The sequence below is a fragment of the Prionailurus bengalensis genome, chromosome B1, assembly GCF_016509475.1.
Source record: "Prionailurus bengalensis isolate Pbe53 chromosome B1, Fcat_Pben_1.1_paternal_pri, whole genome shotgun sequence".
Lineage (NCBI taxonomy): Eukaryota > Metazoa > Chordata > Mammalia > Carnivora > Felidae > Prionailurus > Prionailurus bengalensis.
The window spans coordinates 53,995,331-54,015,633 of record NC_057344.1 but is presented as its reverse complement, the minus strand read 5'-3'; the positions used below and the strand labels follow the sequence as shown (position 1 = coordinate 54,015,633).

The 20,303-nt window shown below is 35.1% G+C and overlaps 1 protein-coding gene across 2 annotated transcripts in view; it reads right to left on the bottom strand.

Moving 5' to 3' along the window:
- Positions 1-947: 947 nt before the first annotated feature.
- GLRA3 (glycine receptor alpha 3) overlaps positions 948-20,303 on the bottom strand; it is a 202,434-nt gene continuing 183,078 nt past the window's right edge. Inside the window, exons 8-10 of one of the 2 annotated variants that reach the window (XM_043565360.1) lie at positions 19,028-19,171; positions 16,727-16,771; positions 948-2,862 (exon numbers count right to left, since the gene is read on the bottom strand). In XM_043565360.1, the coding sequence (XP_043421295.1) occupies positions 2,584-2,862; positions 16,727-16,771; positions 19,028-19,171 (468 nt within the window). In that variant the 3' untranslated portion in view covers positions 948-2,583. The remainder of the gene's footprint in view (positions 2,863-16,726; positions 16,772-19,027; positions 19,172-20,303) is intronic. The other variant, XM_043565367.1, reaches the window with a different exon arrangement.

Below are 20,303 nucleotides of genomic sequence, written 5' to 3'. Positions count from 1 at the left end.
GACTGTACTTTCTTAGTATAGTAAGGCAACGATAAATACGTATTCCCAAGCAAATACAGAGATTTCTACCGTACCAGTGCCCCTGCTGAAAAATTGTCCTGTGGCTAGTATTTTTACATTCCAAGTTTCAGGTATAAAAGAGACATGTTTTAATATTCTCAAATATGAAAATAGTGATGTCTGTGAATTCTGGGCGGGGGGGAATAGGTGCATTACATTTCTTTTTGTGTCTGGCAGAATTCACTGAATTTAAGCAATGATGGAGAGCTTTTGAAATAGGATGTGTAAAGTACAGAAAAATGTATTCAAGTATTTCAGAGACATATTGAGACAATGTGGTTTATCATAACTTCGAACCACACAGCTTTTCCTCAGGGAACACAAACAACGTTGTGTTCTAATCTATCTTTAGTACAAGAATATATTTCCATGATTTTGATTCATATACACCAAATAAAGAAGACTGTGTTCAACTTTCGGGTGCACAGTCTGCAGAATAAGAGTAACAATTTCTTTCAGTTGTGACATTTGCCTTTAATGCCAAATATGGTTTTTGTGTGTTTGCCTGTTTTTTCTAATAATGTTTTAAATTACTTATAAAGGAGGGCAGTTTGGTCCTTCACTTAGCAAAAATCACTGAGCATACATTATTTTTTCACAAGTTATTTTTAAACACTACAACTGGATACACCAAAGTTCAATAACTTTGAGAACTTTTTAGCTTTAAATTTTTTTTTTCAACACTTATTTATTTTTGGGACAGAGAGAGACAGAGCATGAACGGGGGAGGGGCAGAGAGAGAGGGAGACACAGAATCGGAAACAGGCTCCAGGCTCGGAGCCATCAGCCCAGAGCCTGACGCGGGGCTCGAACTCACAGACCGCGATATCGTGACCTGGCTGAAGTCGGACGCTTAACCGACTGCGCCACCCAGGCGCCCCGAGAACTTTTTAGCTTTAAATGGCAGTTCTTGCTTTTAGTTTGAGATTGACTAAAATTCAGAAAATAATACCATTGGATTCAAAGACTGGCTTATTTTTTCCTCTTAAAGCTGAGTTAATTGTTTCTTAATGTTTAAACTTTTCTCTGTCAACCTTTTGGCACATTGAGTTTCTATTCAGCAAATCTGACCAAAAATTAAACATATCTAAAGAGCATTCTGGAGCTTTTTAAAAATACAACAATAATGATAAAAATAATGCAGAAAAATAGCAAAAATTCAAAAGAATCAGAACCTGGTTCAATTTAACCAAGAACTCTATCATATATTTGTACTTAATTACACTGCATGAAATTAGTTAATGCCCCATTGTAACTGAAATAATTCCATGGGTTGCTGATAAATTTTAAGTAAAAATTGTATTTAAAATTATTCACATCTAGTGAATGGCATATATATTGAAATCATTAGTTCAGAAATATAAAAACAACCAATCCTCACTTTATAGAAATGACTTATTTATATAATTTAGAATTAAAATCTTTCCTCCTTACATTTGGAGCTAAGAGTTTGAACCTATATAACTTTGATCGGAAAACTGGTCTTATTTAAAAAATCTTTCATAAATCCATTTTTGTTTTAACTAAATTCATTTTTATCAAAATGTAAATACTATAATCCCATTGAACTTTAAAGTCTCATTCTAAGCTAAAATACAAAAATCTTAATGAACTTTGTTCAATTATATCAAAACATTAAACATAATTACATACAGACAATTAAGCAGCTATTAAAAAACTAACAAAACAAGGGTGCTGGCTTGCGGTTTTCAGTGTTTGGCAATAATTCCAAATACACACCTATAACACTTATTTAAAAATGATAATGTTATTTTCAGTATTTCCATCTTCATTCATAGAGATACAGCTACGAAAAGCAGATTTTGTATATAATATGATCTCTTAAGCCATTTGTTTGAGATTTCCAAAGAGGGAAATATTGTATTTGAAACAATTAGATTTAGTATATAAATAACAAAACTTTTTAATTTTAAATTTATGATTTGAATTTTTTTGGTATTACATAAGTTGGGCCGGTAGTATCTGTATGTGCAATCCTCTGAGGGCGTGAGTTTTCTACAGAATTAACTGATTATTTTCTGTTTTGTAACTATAGCATAAGAACATGTTTTAAAGCCTCAAGCTACTGATATTTAAAGCCTTCAACATTTTCCCTTTTTCCATTTATAAAGTTAATTGTGCAAAATTTACTTTTGTAAGATTTAATGTCATTGAGCTGAAAAGCAAGAAATTCCAAAGACGTTTTCACGTGTACTATTATGTGACATTATATAACAACACAAACACATTGGCAATAATATGTCCACTTACAGGATATACTGTGAAAGGACAGATAATCTTAAAGTAATATGAAATAGAATCCTCATAGTATATATTTTTGTATCCATTAAAGGCCTCTTAATATGCCTGTGACTTTGCAGAGCAAATCATAATAATACCTTCCCATATGCCACTTAAATTTGATGGTCCTTATTTGTATACCACACACACACACATACACACACCCATGGCAAAGAAACTTTCCTTTGAATTGATCGTTCACACTTGCATGCCCCCGGAGGCTTAATCTTGTTGCTGATGAATATCCTCATGCCTAAGAATTTTATAGATAACCCAGTAGAAAATGTTAAAAATCAAAAAGGCTAATGGGAAACAAGCTCGAGAGATGGTGTCAATCTTCTTGGCTCTGTCGATAAAGACCTTCCTCATTTCATCAGGGCTTTTCGGCATTACCTGAACAGGATGGTTTGGGCCCTTTGGGGTCACACCATCTTTTGCTTGCAGACATGGCCCCATTCCATAGGCTGTGAAGCTGAATCGACTTTCCCTTACCTCATCATCCTGTCAGAAGAAAAACATAAGAAAACACTTGAGTCATGGAATAGAGCGTGTATAACAGGCATTTCGGATTCGTAATGTAAACTGTATCACGATAAAGGTTACAAGCATATAAAGATTGAGTTGCTTTGTTTCCCATTCAAGTTTTACTGATTTATCCTGCTGCATCATATAAATGTGTCTATTAAGAAATATGAAACTCTCAAATAATATGTTTTATTGGAAAAACTAAACATTCTGGCATTATCTACGTATTGCTACAATATATAAATAAGTTGAGCAAGCAAAGGAATCTATTGGGATCTTATATATGTTCATATACTATGTTTTTGTGTTTTTTTTCATAATGTGGATAAATAATATGATGTCAAGGGGGGAAATATCAAGATCATTGACTGGATTTTTCTTTTTCATAGAGACAAACTTTAATGTTTATTTCCTATAATTTTTATATGACTTCATTGGAAAATACACTCTAGCTCAAGAACGCTGTTTGGGTTTTGTTATCCTCACCTAACGTGACTTCTATGTTTTACACTAAACCATCTAGAAGACTCTAAGATAGTCATATATTCTAGTTTATATGCGATTATTTTTCAGGTACATGGACTGAGTTGAAATTATGAATGAAATTTGGCTGAAGTTTATTTCATGTTCCAGAAAGATATTAAATGTTGCAAATTAAAGAATTCTCCATATACATATGTGAAAAGAAAACCAAAATTTAAACCAAAATTTACTTAATACAAATATGATAAATGAAATGTGTTCATGATAGGAAAACATGGCATTTAGAGTTTATAATTAATGAATAATTTAATTTAATTCATTTATTTATAATGTAACAATAGACAACTGCTAATTAATTAGGGTTTTTTTTTGCTACTAAAATTGAAAATTTAAAAGATGACATTTTCTAAAGTTGTTTTAAAGTTGTCAGAGCTCTCCTTTTATGAAAGTAAATTTTAATGGTAATATAGGAGACAAAAGCAATTGGCTCAAACTCTTGAAAAATTATTTTGGGTCTGTTTAAGCAGAGGCTCAATAAAATGTATTTTACAAAATATGAAACTGAAAAATGGAAATTAAAATGGATTCTGAACATGAGAAGATGATCAAAGTTCATGTAATAATGTTTGAAATAGTTTTTTGGGAATAATGGAGTAAGGCAATTTCACATGAAAAATAAAAACAAATAATTCTTGGGAAACAGCTGAACTGTAAGAGGCATAAGCAATTGAATTGTGAGGAAACAAATCTGAAGTAAAAGCCGATGATCCTAATTATACTTAACTACTGTTGTAATCTCATAAAAATTGGAAACTGAATTTTCAGTACTCTTTAAAAAGGATGTTCATTTATACTGGCTTTTTTTTTTAGTTTCCATGGAAATTTTAAGGCTAAATTATTATTTGCCTTGAATTTTTTATGTCCCAGAGAAAAGTGGATATACAAGAAATTAAGCTGTTCCTACGTAAGTGCTAAAACAGTTTCCTTATAATTTAGGAAATCATGCTGCTGTTTGCATTTCAGAAAAAAAGTGTAGATCATTGGAGAATTTGTACAACTTTTGGGTGCAAATCAGCTGAATGCTGAAGGATATATAAAATAGCCTTTTAACCTATATCAACCCATGTGTCCAAAAAAAAGCCATCTCAAAATAGGACAAAAGATAATTTCTCAATGAGCATTTACAATGAGGTGTTGACATATTAGTTGAACCAATTAAGAGATGGGTTACGAAAATGCTAGAATTTTAGGATTCTACTGTATTTAGTAAAGTAGAATCCATTTATTTTTCCTCCTAGCTTTACTAAGAAACAACTGGCATGTATTACTGTACAAGTTTAAGGTATACAGCATGACCGTTTGATTTCCATATACTATAAAATGATTATCACAGTAGTTTTAGTATCCATCACCTCACATAGAAAAAAAAGAAAAGAAAAAAAAATTCTCCCTGGGATGAAAATTCTTAGGATCTACTATCTGAACAACTTTCCTGTAGATCATGCAGCAGCATTAGCTATAGTCATCATGTTGTACATTACTTTCCTAGTGCTTATTTATCTTATAAACGGAAGTTTGTGTCTTTAACCACCTACCTCCATTGACTACCTTTCTAAGCATCAATTTGGAAGAACTTAACTATGTTCAAACCCTTAGAGATTCCACCCCCCACCCCACCCCCCCGCTCCAGTTCTCCATCTCAAAACAGAGACAACCTTTTCAAGATTTAAGATATTCAGTGAACAACCACATTATGTTCCATGGCATCTTTCCACTAACTGTGAGTAGAGGGTTAATCTCAGGGCCTGGGCTGATGAATGACTTCTGATCCTTTCAGCATCATTTCCTTGAAAACAATAGAGCTCACTAAATGGGGAAGGTGGAGTTTGCTACATTTACTGCTCAGGGCACCGCTGTGTGATGGCCTGAAGGCCCTTGGGCTACGTGACCAGAACGTAGACAAGTCTGGTAAGAAATAAGGGCTGTGGCTTCTTTGTGTCAATGTGATAACATATGCTCTGACGTTTGTCCGTGGCAGCGCGTCTACATGCGCCTGTGGATGAGGCCCAAAGCAGCTGTGCTCATGAGTAACTGCCCTGCCTCCTGGGAGGATGAGAAAATGCTACCTCTGATGTGCCGGCTGCCTCACATGCTCCTGTAGGACCGAGTGAAGCCCAGTGTGTCTGGAGGGTCTGATTGACAAATTTAACCCCGCATTTCAACGGTGGTGACAGAAGCTGACCTGGCTTTCATATCCTTTCAGACTCAATATGGCCCAAAGTTCAGGGAGGGAATTTGATAAGAATGTTGATACTGATCCCCCCTGGGGTTGAGATCGCCAAAGTCCCACGGAAAATAACTGGGAATAAATCTTACTATAGCAATGTGGAAGACAGAGAATGATCCCTTATTGAATTGGTAGACGGGTGATTAATGAGATAAAACCGAAGGAGACCAGGGTGATAAAACCGAGGGGAAAATGGCTCAAAATACAATTTTCTTGTCTCCTATTTAGTTGATTATCTGTGAAACTGAAACCACTTGGTAGAAAGAGAAATTAGAGCAAGTAAAGCAAGCGGCTTCATGGCCTGTGTCAAGTCCACTTGGGAGTTGGAAGAACATTGCATTTAATCCCTGATGTTACTTCTTTGCAACCTTAGGCCAACAACACTGAAAACTAGTGAGTATTGTGTAGTCCTGTCCAATAGAAATATACTGGGAGCCACACATGAACTCCGTGTGTATAATTTTGTCACTATCTACCATTTTACACTATCTACCATTTTACACTATCTACCATTTTACACTATCTACCATTTTAATGAGTTAAAAGAAACCAATGAAATTAAGTTCAATATTCCATTTTCTTTAACTTAGTATGTCCTAATATGATTTAAATATTTACTCACAGTAAAAAGGAGATCTTCTATATTCTTTATTTCATGCTAAGTCCTTGAAATCAGCATATATTTTTAATACACCTCTGTTCAGACTCTATATTTATTTTTTTTAATGTTTTTCAAGGTTTATTTATTTTTGAGAGACAGAGAGAGAGACAGAGTTCAAGCAAGGGAGGGGCAGAGAGAGAGGGAGACCCAGAATCTGAAGCAGGCTCCAACTGACTGAGCCACCCAGGGGCCCCTCAGACTCTATATTTCTAGTGTTCAATAGCCACATGTGGCTTGTGGCTACCATTTTGTATGAAACAATTATAACATAAAGAAGCGGGATCTCTTTACTGTGAAGTACCAGCTGATATCTGTGGTCTATGCTTTCTAGGATTGACATAGGGATATATATATATATATATATATATATATATATATATATATATACCGCAGCATGAAAAACAATGTTAGCTGTGAACGCTGACTTCTAATGTGCTGCAGCTACTGGCCAGCATGTAACCAATGACCCTTTTGGAGCAGGTAAAGTCTGGGGTGGTATGAATCTATGCTGAGGACCAGCTTCCTGGTTCTCCCACTGCTGTGACATTGAACAGCAGAAGTAGTTACGTTAAGGGAAGTAGCAAACCTGGCCTGGCCATGTGATAAATAAAAATGAACCTAGCCAAACCACATTCTCTGACCTAAACTCTGGCAGACACTATGATTAGGGGAGTCCTCCAGGCGTGGGTTCCCCACGTACTTCTCCTTCTGGAAAGGCAGGAAGCTACACATGATTCATGGGTACATTTGCTTTTATAGCTGTCATGCTGGGTTTTGCCGATGGGCAAAAATTCTGGGCTATTCACAAGAAAGATCATGGCCAGAGGTAAATCTATTAGCTCTCTTTAGGTGGCTTTTAAGACACAGAATGAAAATTGACAGGAGTCCTATGAAAGATTTCCTGGCACATTTTTGCCAGCTGGGAGGAAGGAAATCTGTTCCAGTTCCGGCAGCTGCTTCCTTTAAGGAACCCTGTTAAATATGCTGCTTTCATCTCAGAAGTTAAATCAATGATGCCGGTGGGGAAAGGAAACAAAAGGCACTGATATGGGCTGCTGAATTTACTCCATCCATGAAGGCAGTTGAAACAAAGAAGACTGGTTTGAAGGCTGGGCTCTCCTTGCCCAGCTCGGAGTGGAATATCCAGCAGATGGTATCACCTTTGGCTAAATGCATAAGTGGAAACGACATGACACACGCATGAAGGATCTTGCCATTTCTGGTTTGAACTTAATCTCGGGCAGTTGTTTCCTAGCCCAGTTACAACTGGATGTACTAAATGGGAAGCCATTAGAATTGCTTAAACCTTCCTTTGTGGTGACTATTAAACAGTACAAGATTCCAGGAAGGTACGGGGCACTTGGATGGCTCAGTGTGTTAAGTGTCTCATTTCAGCTCAGGTCATGATCTCACAGTTCCGTGAGTTCAAGCCCTGCATTGGGTCTCTGCTCTCAGTGCAGAGCCTGCTGTGAATCCTCTGTCTCTCTCTCCTCCTCCCCGGCTCACACACTCTCTCTCTCTCTCTAAAATAAATAAACATAAAAAAAAAAAGATTCCAGGAAAGTAAATGAGACTCTTAGTTCTGATTAAAGAAATAGTGGAAGCAGGGGTGCTAAGTCCTTCATTAATTTTCTCTAGAATAGCTCTATCTGGTCTATGATAAAGCTAAATATATCCTACAGTCTGACTGCTGACTACTTGGAGTCACTAAAGAAGTCCCTCAATAGCCTCTACCATGATAAATAGTAAAAACTGAAGAGCTTCAGAAGGACAAAGGAGGATGGTATGCCTTTTTTAAAATATTTAATTTTTAAGTAATAGCTACACCCAGCATGGGTCTTGAACTCACAACCCCAAGATCAAGAGTCACATACTCCACTGTCAGCCAGGCTCCCCGAGGCACTGGTATACTTAACAGACTGGACTAGGGTTTTCCTGTTAGGTTTATATAAAGAAAAAAGCCTGACACTGTGTATCTTCATGTGGTGTAGACCCAGTTAAGGAAACGTGAAATCTCCAGCTTATTATCACAAACCGGTTTGAAAGAGTTTGGTCTAGGTCACTGTCAGAAGGAAGTTGGTTAATGATAAATGGTAGTTTCTCTCTCTGAGGAGAAAGGGAGGGTTTCGTAACTAGTGGCCCATGTGACTAGGTAAAGGTAACTAATTAACCTGGTTAAAATTCAGGGCCCAGCCCCATCAGACCAATTTCCAGAAATAATTGGAGGAAACCATTAGGAATGATTTACAAACAATAAAGGACAAACCATTATATCTTCTGCATCCCTGTATGAGAAAAACAGCTTGTAACACTATTTGTAATTTGGCAGATACATTTTGATTCCTGTTGACCATTTTGTATAAAGTGGCTGGAAGGCAGAATGAATTTGAAAGTGGAACATGGGCAAACAAACTGTGACAGGTCTGAGGCAGGCAACAAATAGCCCAAGTTCCCTCTCTGACGCCTTAAAATCCATCAGCTCTAGAGGCATCTGCTATGAAAACACATGCAGACTGGAATTTCTGAAGAAGACTCAACAGTGGCACTGTAAGACGGCTGCCAGAATTCTAGACTGGAAATCTCTCTGATCTATTTGAATGGCAACTACTGATACTCTCTTGTGCTCTGGTAGAAGCAGTTTCCAAACTGAAGGAACCCAAAGGGCATCAGACTTTATTTAGGCTTAAAAACTCTATCATCCTATGATGGGCAAGGTCAGAAAGGTATTTCAGTCTAAGTTCCCTGATAAAATGAAAACGGTATCTTTAGGAACAAGCGAAGGAGAACTACTCAGGTGAAGTACATCATATCCATGAAAAGGTAGCTTATTTGACAATGGACCAGAGCTGGAATCTCCAGCTGGAGCTATCCAGAGTGGTATGAATCTCATGATTCTCTTCCCACTGAGACAAAGCTGGTCACCTCGTTCACCAATAGAAATTTTTACATAGAAGGTCAGGAGCTAAACCACACCTTCAGTCTAATAAATACTTGTAGTTGAAAGCTAGGTAAGTCCACCAAATGAACTGGCTTGAGAACCGGTGTATGTGGCAGTATCCGAAGTATTGCTCTCAGAGCAATATCTGGATATTCAAAGCTCTTGACGCTAGCCAGTGGCGTTGCCTTACGGTCAGGTAAGTGGCCCAGGTTAAACGAACAATTAACAACATCCCACGGTGGGAGATGAAATTCCTAATAAAAATTCCAGGGTATAATTAAATTAAGTCAAGTAATGTTTTCCTGGTTGTTAGCTCAGAAGGAGAATAGAGTGCCAAAACAGATGTCTTGGACCGGCCATGGATGTAGCCATGATGGTGTCCAGGCCATGCAACAATGGACAGAACTGTGATATATTCCTCTGTTGTGTCATTGATGTGGTGGCAGCTTGACCTGAATATTAATGAAGGAAATATTGCTTGAAAATTGCCTTTGAATTAAATCTCCTGAGGATAAGTGCTAACACATTGCTGGCAGATGGAATGCTAAGGTCTTTGACTATGGCTCCTGGAGGATTCCGTGGATTTTAGCAGAAATAGACAGAGTCCATCTTGGGCTTTTTTTATACCATAACAGAAGCCACAGATGAAAATACTATTAATGGCTTGGAACAAAGCATTTTTATATCAGTTTGGGCTCCTGGAATAGATCTCATTGAACAAAAGAACACATTTAAACATGACCAGTGAACAAAATGGCCCAAGAGTGCAACAGAGTGAGGGCATTTAAATAGAAACTGGAATGAGGAATTAAAACACTTATTACTAAAGACAGGACAGCAAGGACATAAAGAGCTGGCTAGTTCACAGGATGAGTGTATAGATCACTTGAGTATGAGTGCCAGCAACAAAGAATGCCTTTAACAAGGTTTCTAGTTTCTGGTGGTTGAAGTGGGGGGGGGGGTTGGGAGCAATGCTGTGATGCTATTTTGTTATTCCCACTTACAGACATTTCTTTTACATTATAATGGTTCTGATATAGCATATCAGATATATATTATATACCTGATATAATGGTTCTGGGCCCATGATTACATTTTCTAGCTGATGGGATCATTGCTGCTTCTGATCTATTTTTAGATCATATTTATATTAGATGATATTAATAGACAGATCATATCTATTTCTTTAAACTAGGAAGACATCCACGCTCCCTGTGAGTGAGGGGACAAAACATGTTGTGTGCTTGAGTCCCGTGAGGACTTCCAATTAGACGAAGATACTTTATCTGCTGTTTCTCCTGACTTTTATCCTTCTAAAAGTTAAATAAATGACATGAGACTATTGCTTATTTCTGTCTTGTAACCATGACTGTGTTCTCAAACCTGTAATCAGGGCTATAGAGCTGTAATGAACAAAGCTACTTGACCTCTAGGTGTCGGTTTTCATAGAAAAATGACACATTTGAACAATTTAAATTTAATCGTCTTTATGTAGCATTGATTCTTCATAAAATTTGGCAACAACCTGCCAAATCACCAGCATTCTATGTGCATGCAATAATGACAGCCTGGGGGAGGGCAATGTTTCTCACACTGCGGTCCACAAAACACCTGCCTTGGAATCACTGGGACGGGTTGCAGAGATCCAGTTTTCTGAATGGCAATTGTGGAGATTTGTACTCATCAGCCTTTAGGTTGTCCCAGAAATCTGCATTCCCAACAAGTTTTCTAGGTGATCATAATGCACAGCAAATTCTACAAGCGTTTCCAAGAGGCATTAATGTATCTATCCAAGCAGGCTTGAATTTAGTGAAGAAACATCTTTTGAATTCCACTCAAATTTACATTTTTAAGTGGCAGTTTATGAACACATACTCTGGGATGACTTTTGTGTTAGTATTTAACTACTATTTCATTTTTAAATAATTTTCTCTTTTACCTAAGGCTGCTTCTAGGTAATGTTATGTGTAAGGTTATTTATATGATCTGTATCTTTATCCATTTTTAAATCTACCATGGGCCAAAGCATATCCTGGGCAATGGACTTTGCATAATTATGTGTCACAGCATGATAGAGTGCATTACTGTTTTCGAAAGCATCCGGAATATGGTTTCACTAACATCATACTTCCGATTAATTGTGGTGCTGGAGAAATAGAAACACTTTGAACTTCAATGAAAACATTTCCCTCATGAAAATGTCTTGTTCAAATACTTACTTCCTAGTAATGGTAACAAAAACAAGGTGTTGAGGAGAACTTACATTCTAAAAAACATGAAAATAAATTGGGCATTTGCATTATAAAAATATGTGTGTGCTATATAGGAAGTCATTTCCAAATATATCCTTTTAATCTCAAAAATATTAGATGGCCCAAATTTACAATCTGACTCAAGATTGACATTTGAAATGCAAATGTGCAGTGAAACTCTTTATTCCAATTAGTACTCAAATATTTGTTTGAAATAATTCAGTTTTCTGGAGATATCTTCAGCTTGAGTTTCTAATAGACTGAAGGTCAAACATGTGAAGTATTTAGACCAACATCTACAACTTTTGACTCAAACACTGTATGTTAGCCAATATTTAATGTTGATAAAAGTAAGGCACTTTCCAACCCAAGATATAGGTAATAATAAAAATTAAATAGAATGAATTAAAATGAGCAAAAAATGAGCAAAAGAACATGGCTGATTTAAAAAGTAAAATTGAAGACATACCTTAATTTACTCACAAGTAAAATCACTTACTATGCTTTAAGCAAGTTAGAAGGGTAGGCAATGAAGAACGTAAAAACCCATTTAGTTAGTGTGCAATTCTTTATACAGGAGAACTGTTTTCACTAAGTTTGAAAGTGAGAAAAATGTTTCAGTAATTAAACATCAAGATCACATTGTGAAATATTCTACATGCTTTTTCATTTTATTAGAGAGTGATGCCAAAGAGTGACTCATGGAACATGCATAGTATAACTAGAAATATTGAAAATAGAAAATCCAAGTCTAGGGGCACTTGGGTGGCTCAGTGGGTTCAGCACCCGACTCTTGGTTTCAGCTCAGATCATGATCTCATGGTTTGTGAGTTTGGGTCCCATGTCAGGCTCCGTGCTGACAGCTGCTTGGGATTCTATGTCTCCCTCTCTCTCTCCCAAAATAAATAAATAAACTATTAAAAAAAATCCAAGGGCAGAGACAGTCATTCAGTTGAATTACTTCATCTCCATCATATAAAAAATATGTATTAACATACAAGTAATATAAAAATTTATTTCCTATCCTCTTCTTAGTCCTTAAAAATGGCCAAAATCTTATTTTTGGGTGTGGGAGTGGTGAAAGCATGAAGCTTGCTAGTGAGTGATAATAAAACATGAAGACTCTATGACAGCATGAATGATGATTTATTATGTGAACTGCTGTGGGGTACAACAGCATTAACTACATTATTTTAATCCTAATGTTTCTCCCCTGGTAGGTGCCTTTGGGTGTTCTGTATACAATCAAGATGTCAAGTAATTATGCCAAAGGTCTTTCTGTTTCAACAATTTTCTGTAACTTCTAATTGCCAAATAGGAGAGTAACAAAGGAAGGAAAAGTGAATTGCTGTTCATTTCCATTTACAGGGTTTCAAAGTGTGTGGATTTTGGAAAAAAAATTTACTAATAAATGTAACAGTGGCTTATTTTTGTTGGGAAGATCTCCATCACTTAGAAAATTCTGAGGTAAGATGAAATATAGGAATGAATTAAAAATTCTTTTTCCAAAATACATATCAGTTTAATACATCTATATACATTTCCGTATTATTTTAAAATGGAAAGCTTCAAAGAATACAATTATAGATGAGATTAAAAATACATTATGGTTGCAAGTCAATTGTCAATATAAAATTATTTAAAATCCAGTTTTCATGAGAACTTTGCATTTATTATTGATGACATGCATTAGTTATGAATTAGCCAAGTTTATGTTTATATATTGAAGTTAGATTCAGAAATGGTTTGGAAATTATTTACATGGTAAAATGTAGGCTTAAAAAGATGAATGCTAAGATAAAATAAAACAAAGATGGAATACATACATTTTAGGAGATTGATGAGAAATCAAGGAAATAATTCTTTTAAATACTCATGTATCTATTTCTAGCACAATATGCCAGATTCGTTCAGTGCCAACTCGAATTAAAGGAAGACATAAGATAATATGTTATGATAGACAACATATGCAAAAAGCTGTAAATGTGTTTTAGTTAACTTTGAGATAGAAGTGACTATAATGCATATGAAATTAGATTAAGCAGAGGTCACATTATTTTATTGAATACTATTTTCCTAAATAGATATTTCAGAGAGGATATAGCTCCAAGATTCAGCTGTGTTTAACACAGACCCTAAATATTTGTTTGCAGGAAATCATTAAAGTCTAACAATTTTTGGTTTACTTGAGAGGATGAAATTTTGAACCCCTCCCATATCAGAGTCATTCAAATATAATTTAGTTTGAAATGATTGGGAAACTACTCTTCCTTGGGCATGTATCAAAGAAATTTGTAGGAAATATTTTCCTGCTTAAAAAATATCCTATACTCCAGAGTATAGCATAAACTGAGCTAAATGGAAACTTTATTATATGATTTAATATATATGGGTACCACATTGCTTTCAACTGTCTATGGAGCCTCATCCCTTCAAAATACTGTATGTATATACACATACATATATGTGTATGGATATATATATATATATATATACATATATAAATATATTTATGGATATATATATACATATATATTTATGGATATGTGTATGTGTGTGTGTGTGTGTGTGTGTGTGTGTGTGCGTGTGTGTGTGTCCTAAAACTATAGAGCTGAAAAACTGTACAGGGCAGAAAAAACAACTATTTGTTATTCTTAGAAGTTACCTTGAGTTATTTTTGAGGTAAGACAGCATATAAATACATAAGTCAATAAAATAATGACAAGCTTTTGTACAGATAGTCAAAATGCAGTCAATGATATCTTTTTTTTTTTTCAAATTTTTGTTTAAATTCTACTTAGTTAATATAGTGTAATACTGCTTGCAGGAATAGAATTTAGTGATTTGTCACATGCATATAACACCCAGTGGTCATCATAAGAAGTATCCTTCTAGATGCCCATCACCCATTTAGCCCATCCCCCAAGATAACCATTGTGCTTAGCAAAATATAAACTTGGCCGTTATTTCTCAAATCCAGAACTAATGGCTCATTTTTCTTTCATTTGAGTATATGAATAGCAATGGACACACAATAACAAGCAGGAAGACAGAGGTACTGGAATACTGTGTGAATATGTTTTCTCTCAGTAAACCATTGCATCATTACACTGTGATGCAGAAGAAGCTTTGTCAAATGCATTAAAGCAACCCCACATCATCCATTTCTCTCCACAAATAACATGTATTGAGAAACATTTTGGGCACACCTTTATAACCCTGCAGGACTAAAGTAATGATATCACATGTGGGAAGAGCAACTTCTAACCAAAACACTTTCATATCATGCATACACCCACACATATACAGCACTGGGGGTAAGCGTCTACGACATGGTGCAGTGGGTACTCGGCACACAGCAGGCTATGACAGTGTGGGGTGGGGAAATTTGGATACAAGAGCAAACTTGTATTCTTTCACAATAGACCAAAGATTCACTCGCTCATACCTTAATGGAGAAAAAGTAAAATATAAGAGATTCCACACAAGGCTAAGCCAATTCTGAACCAAGTTAAAAGTTTTCTAGGAATAATATTTACATTAGTGTAAGGCCCCCTGTTGTGACAAACTTTTTATACTGAGGCTATTTTATTTACTTTGCCTATTCTGCCAATTCAGAGCGCTTGAAAAAAGCTATGTAAACCAGTACTCGCGAAAATATAGGGTATTGGATCAACATTTAGACTCATTTAGATTACTTTGATTTAAAGATTTGGATTGCTCAGACTGTTTCTAAGCAAGTTACAGATTTTAAAAATGATGAATTCAAAGACTTGTTAGTTTGAGAAAAATAGTTTTCAGAAAGTCAAAATAATCATCCCCAAATTTGCACAAGGATTGGAATATTATAAAAAAAGTGGAATTCATATAATTTCCCATGAATGTATTTGTATTACCATTTTGTTTCTTTTTAAAAAATAAGTATTTGTAATGGTTGCTGAGGTAAACCTAATTTTTATCAGAGTTCTTTTTGCATTGTTTTGTAAAGCAATATTTAATTAAATATATAGGAATTAAATTAAATATTTAATTAAATATATAGGAACTAAAGTTCCTATAGGCATTAACTGCTTAATTACTAGGGGTTTAAGTATATTGTCTCCCAAAGAGGCTACTATTTGTGTTATGCAAATACAATGCAATTACATTTTTTCTTAAAATTTATATTTAAGAAAATTAAGTAAAAGTAATTGAATCAAGTGAATTTTTTTTTTCAGGGATGAAAAAATAAAGGAGATGTGGCTAGCTCTGCTGGGAACAAATCTGCAATTTTAGTAGAAAAATTAGTTGAACAATTATATATTATAAGAAAATTTAGTAAGTGCTTTAAAATAATACTGGCCCTAGATACCTGCTATGACATTGAGAATCCTTCAATTAGATGAATGTAACATGTTTCCTATCTGTTCATCTAACACTGTATGTATTCTTAACCAAGATGTGAGCCAGAATCATCTGGGGAGGTATTTTTAAATGCACTTTATTCCAGAAATTTTAGTTTAGTAGACTGGACTGTTTGTGATTCCCCAGCCCAAATTCTTGGCTTGGACGTGTTTCAATTCAACCACTGAATGCTATATCATAGGTGGCCAAATCAAGCAAATAATATGCTCTCGTATAGATTAACTTTCTAACTGTTTAGCTATTATACTTGGACATGTGACCTTGTGATCTCTTTTTCACCAAAGAGTTCAAAGGATGCTGCTATCAAAACCAAACTCTTTCATTTATTATAAAGAATCTCAACATTAAGAATGGATTCTAAAGATACACGGGTTGGACAAAGAATTTTACTTTTGCCTTATTTTTAAGTCTCTATTTTCTGACAAGAAAGGCTACAGTTAGAACTTCTTTGTGCAAATAAATTTTCCCTTAATTTTTGAACTAATTTTGCTAAAGCAAATGATTATTTCCTTCATGGAGATTATTAGAAGATTGTATGTGTTATTTCTGTTTAACATATACTTAAAAATCATTTTGATCCATCAACTATCTCAGTTGATAAGATGAAGGATGTTTAAATATCTTTTCACTGAGTGAGGGAAGACAAATGGAATTTGAAGAGAATATCCTTAGCTGAAGGGGGATGGTGGTTGTTTGGATTTAAATATGCAAGGGGCTATGTTTCCCCACCAAACACTGCCTGGGTGCAGAATATGCTGTCTGCTTTTTTACTGATAACCACATTCCTCTACTTAGAGTTAAGAAAGTGAATTTACCGTGTCTGAGAAACGGTAAAACTTCTCCAATGCAAAAGCTTCTGTCTGTGGGAAGGTAAAGTGGACCAAGAGGGATTGAGAAACCAGAGAATCAAGTCATATATGAGTAAATATAATTGCACAATTGGTTTTAATTGCATATATCATTTTCACATACACATTAATCGATTTCACATATGCAAGGTATGCAACCCCCAAAGTATGAAATGAACTTTAAAAAAAAGCTATTTTTTTTCCTGCACTAAATCTCAGTTACATTATTTGCTCCCTGTATATTTCAACTGGTCGTTAGAAAATAATAAGGTATTACTATTTGTGCATTTCCGTATTTTCCTAGAGAGCCTCTCACTAGAAAATTTAATCTTGTCATCTTTCTGCGAACTAAAGAATAATGGGCTTCAGTATGTATCCTGATATTCTCATAGGTAGTAAAATTAAAGAGCTGCTTTGGTAGGATAATCCTTTTTGAGGAGGGACCAGAGTTGAGCATCTAGACTTACAATACAGTCTATCATGTTACCCATTGGACACTATGGCTGTTGGATGTGTGGTAGGTGTGGAAAATGCCCGAGCTCTTAGCCCTCATTTGGACACCATGTACCTAATACTTCTCAGCACCTGGCTGATACATTTAAAATTGTATAGAAATGAGGAGGGAGGTAGAGAAATGGACAATAAAAGCAAAAAAGCAAACCAAAATGAGAAGAGGAAATAAGCATTACTTTGTATTAATATTAGAAGGAAAAAATGGTCTTTATCAGTCATTTACAAGGAAAGAAGAAACAGAAGCTTAACCCTTATGATAGAGAATTTTTTTTGTCCTGTGATAGTGTTTCAGCCAGTGCCAAGTGTCAGGAGAGAAAGGAGAGCAAGTAGGCAGTAGGAAGGGAGAAAGAAGGAGAGGAAAGAGACAGTAAAAGAATGAGAAAGGTACAAGGAAACCAGTAGATGGGGGTGTGATGGGGAGAAGAGGATAAAGAAAAGTTAATCTCTCCATCAAAATGTGTTTCAATATATAATGTGCTTTTATTTTCATAACAACTTGATCAAATATAAGCCCAAGCACTGTGTTAGTCCAATGTGTTGCTCAGAGAATCACAATCCTGATGTTCCTTCCATGATATTGTGAATTGGGTATTTTTTATGATTTGGGGGAGTCAACTAGATAGGACTGAATACACTATCATGTTAGAATATGTTTACTGCTCAGTACTGAGAGATCATGTGCTGAGAGATCATGTACTGAGAGATCATTTGGGGTTTACAAAATTTAAGGAATATATAAATTGCAGCAAATAATTCAGAAACTATAAGGAATCCTTAAAATTAAATCCTTTCAACATTCTTAAAAGTGCATACTATATGAACCAAACTACTCTGTTGAAGATTTGAGCATGTTTTGACTTAAATATTCCAATATATGGGATTCTAGACACAGTTTCTCCTGTGCATACAACTTTGACATTTCTCTATTGCATGTGAGTCCATTTGCTTTTAAATGTCAGTTGGCACTTTCATATTAAAAGAAGTAAACTCATAGATATGCTGGTCAATAGAAATTTTCCCTTACAGAAAAGCAAAGGGGGTTGATTGGACATATGTGCACATATAAACAGAGATTACATTACAAGTCTTAATAGAGGGGAACGACTCCATTCTGCACATCTACATTCAATTATGAGATTATTTCTACAACTTCTTGTGGTCTTCTAATGATGTTCTAAATACAATTTCTTCTGGGTTTCATTTAACAGGTGTAGCCAGGCAAAAATAGCACCTTCTTGTGTTTCCCATAGAGCTTCAGAATAAACAACTTAACAACATGAAAGTATGCATAAACTTTTCCACATACTTTTACATGAGTATCATAGCATTAATAAATAGATATTGGTTTATGGAAACAATTAAAGGAATTAGTTTGATGAAAAGGAACAACTTTAATAGTTATATTTGATGACATGTTAAGTCAGACCATCAGTAAGATCCTCACACTGCAAGTAAGAAATGATATATTTTGTTAATTGAAGCAAAAAATGGTGTTGTTCCAGGAAGTACATTAGAAAGAAGTTGATAAATTCTCATGTCACCAGATATGTTGTGTAAAGTAGACCTAGGTGTCACCATTTTCTCCCTGAAGCTATTTTTGACAATTTCAGTTTCGATTGGACAAAACCAAAGGAATATTCATATGATTGGGTCCTCAGATTCCATTTCCTCTCTGTGCCACTGTATTAAATGTAACAAATTTACTGTCCAGTGAAAATTGGTATCCCAGTGAACCCAACGCATTTAATCACCTACCTTATTCTTTCTCTTTCGTCGAAATCTCAGAAGTTCTTTGTGTTGTCTAGATACAAAATTTACAGCCGCATATTCCAGAAGTGCTGAAAACACAAAAAGGAGGCATACTGCCATCCAAATGTCAATAGCTTTGACATATGAAACCTGGCCAAGAGAGAAAGAGAGAGTGAGCAAATTGACTTGTACTGTTGTTTCCACTGAGTACAAAACTGAACATCTGATTCTACATTGTACCATTTATATCATCTTGAAAAAGAAAGGAATAAGATCAATACTTCTTGAGCTTAATAAACACTTTTTAGAAATTAATTGTGCAGGTTTATATATTAATAATACATCAAAATTTATGTATGTTTTACTAAATAAAGTTTGTTGTCAACTGAGGCACAAGACCAAATGTATGATTAAGACAAAATAAGTTGGAAATGTAATTTTACCTTCAGTGAAATCTGGAACAACGCTTGAAGAAAGCATAAAGTAACATCGAAATATAGATAATGCCATCATGTTTTCTTCATTATTTTTTTTTACTTTGAAATAATTTTAACATTAGCAAACGTGTTGCAGGAACAGTAAAAAACATAAAAATAAAAAAACAAACAAAAAACCTCCTAAGTTCTCCAGTTGTTAATATTTGACCAAATGTCAAATATATTTCTCTCTCTCTATCATTTATGGCCTTTCCTTGAACTACTTGAGAGTAATTTGCAAACACGATGCCTCATTACCCTAAAATACTTGTGTGTATTTTCTAAAAGAAAAAGACAATCTCCTATATAACTCTAGTACACCCCCCAAAATCAGACTGACGTTAGTAAAATACAACCATCCAACCCAAAAACCCATTCTCATTTCAGCAATTGTCCCAATAATGCCCTTTTTAGCAGAAAAACATTTGTCCTTCCAGTCCAGGATTTAATCTAGAATTATATGCTGTCCCTTGGAGTCAGATCTCTTTGGGCTTCAATGTGGAACATTATGGTCAGCCTTTTCTTGCCTTCTGTCACCTTGATATTTTGGATAAGTGCAGACCAGATTTTTTTTTAGTGTCTCCCACTTTTGGCTTATTTGATGTTTCTTTACTTTATACTCAGGTTATGGGATTTTAATAGGAAGAGTGATGCCCTGTTCTTCAAGTGTATCATATCAGAAAGCACTCAATGTTGATCAGTTGGTTAAGGTGCTATCTACTAGGTCTCTCTATTATAAAGTTACCAATTTCTCTTGAGTAAATAAATATCTTCTTACTCATTAAGTTTCATCCATTAGACCTTGA